The 1,771-nt window shown below is 35.5% G+C and overlaps 1 protein-coding gene across 1 annotated transcript; it reads left to right on the forward strand.

Moving 5' to 3' along the window:
• The first annotated feature begins 30 nt into the window (after positions 1–30).
• LOC107493210 (uncharacterized) lies at positions 31–1,014 on the forward strand. The gene is made up of 5 exons (XM_021125748.2): positions 31–121; positions 212–346; positions 482–594; positions 665–758; positions 844–1,014. The coding sequence occupies exons 1-5, from the start codon at positions 41–43 to the stop codon at positions 1,012–1,014; spliced, it is 594 nt and encodes a 197-aa protein (XP_020981407.2). The 5' UTR covers positions 31–40.
• The last annotated feature ends 757 nt before the right edge of the window (positions 1,015–1,771 follow it).

Consider the following 1,771-nt stretch of genomic DNA (forward strand, 5'->3'; position numbering starts at 1 on the left):
ACTTTCGGATCACCCAAGGGGGGAATTCATATCTCCGAAAATGAACAGAGAATTCAGGGTGGAAGCCTACCCCAATTTCATTCCCTTCATAGATAGGAAAAAATTAAGTTCGCATCCATATGTAAGTTTTTGTTTCGTAAATTTGTTAGTACGCTTACTTACTTATATGCCAAATAAAATAACAGACTGTTGAAATGTGGCAATCCTTCAGATTTTTGCTCCTGTTTGCCACTCGGGACATTGGTGGTTGTGGCTAATAAATACAAGAACGCGGAAATGTCAAATACTTGACCCGCTACACAAAAAAGCTCCAAGCGATGAGAGAAAGGACATTAATAAATTCACTGTAAGTTGCCTCTGTCTTCTTTACTTTAATACATAGGTCTATTTTGAAATTTGAGTTGGGTGTATATTCCATATTAAGTTGGGTGTGTCTTGTCAATTGATTCGGGTGTATTACTGACTTGTTTTGGTATTTAAGGGATATGTATTTTCGAGATTGATAGCATATGCCGGCGGAAAACCTCTCGAGAAAGGCGAGAAGGAGAAGGAAATTAAAGCGCCATATGTTAAAATTTCAGGCCAAAAAACAAGGTATAGATTTGTGACTCTGAACCTTAAACTTTCCTAAATGAGATTTGTAATTTATTTTCTTGGTTTTCAGCTATGACTGCGCAATTTACGTAATGAAGTGGCTTGAGTTAATAGAGCCGGAAAACATTAAAAAGGGGAAGTATGAATGGGATAACTGGACACAGGTAAATGTCTTTAGAACTATATAACTCTGTATTACTTTACTGAATTAATATTTCTGTTTAAAAATAACATACTTTTTAATTGTAGGAGGAGGTGGACCACTACAGAGTGGAGTATGCTTCCCGGATACTATTCAGTGAGATTAATAGACAGAGAGATCACGCAATTAGAGAGAGTAGTGCTATAAGACTGTCGAAGCCATCCTCTGTATTATTGAGTCCGTTTTGTCAGATTAATTCTGAGGATGTAAATGGGTAGCTTGTAAATTAAACAAATGATGTAAATGTTTGCCATTCAATTTATTCAATGTATATTTTTTACCATAGTTAAACTATCTGTGCTGCTAAACTGTCTGTGATGTATTCAAAAACTGTATTACAGGTGGTAAAACATAAAGCAAAAAATCAAGGGATACGCATATTATAAACTGTTACACCCAACGCAAGTCTAATAATACACCCGAGGTTGAATAAAATATACACCCAATTGTCTGTGCTGTATTCAAAATGAATGAATTACATCTACTAAAATATGAAAAAAAAACATCAACTGAAATATACGCCCATAACCTGTGAATTTTTACAGCTCTTATTCTATATGTATCTATATATGTGTCTATATGTAAATTGTCTATTAACAAAAATACACCCAAAGGTAACAGGGATTTTACACCCATACTCCCTATAACTATACACCCAAAGAGTTATCCCCTGCTGCTGGTACCCTGAACTGATAATTTATAACTTGTCCCTGGTATTGGCTGCTACTTGAATGCGCCACTGATGCAGCATCAAACAGGTTTATCTGAATATAACACTCACGCATTAGCTAAAACAATTAACTAGAAAAATAAACTCAATCGCCACAGATTTAAAGAACATTACATTTACCTCGCTTAAAACTTTTGTCTTCTTCTTCTTTGTGGCATTTGCAATCTGTTTCTCCAGCTTTGAACCTAGCCTGTTTTTTGGACGTCCTCTTGTTCAAATCCTTGGCGGGCTTTGAAGCTCGTTAA

The sequence above is a fragment of the Arachis duranensis genome, chromosome 6, assembly GCF_000817695.3.
Source record: "Arachis duranensis cultivar V14167 chromosome 6, aradu.V14167.gnm2.J7QH, whole genome shotgun sequence".
NCBI classification, from domain to species: Eukaryota; Viridiplantae; Streptophyta; class Magnoliopsida; order Fabales; family Fabaceae; genus Arachis; species Arachis duranensis.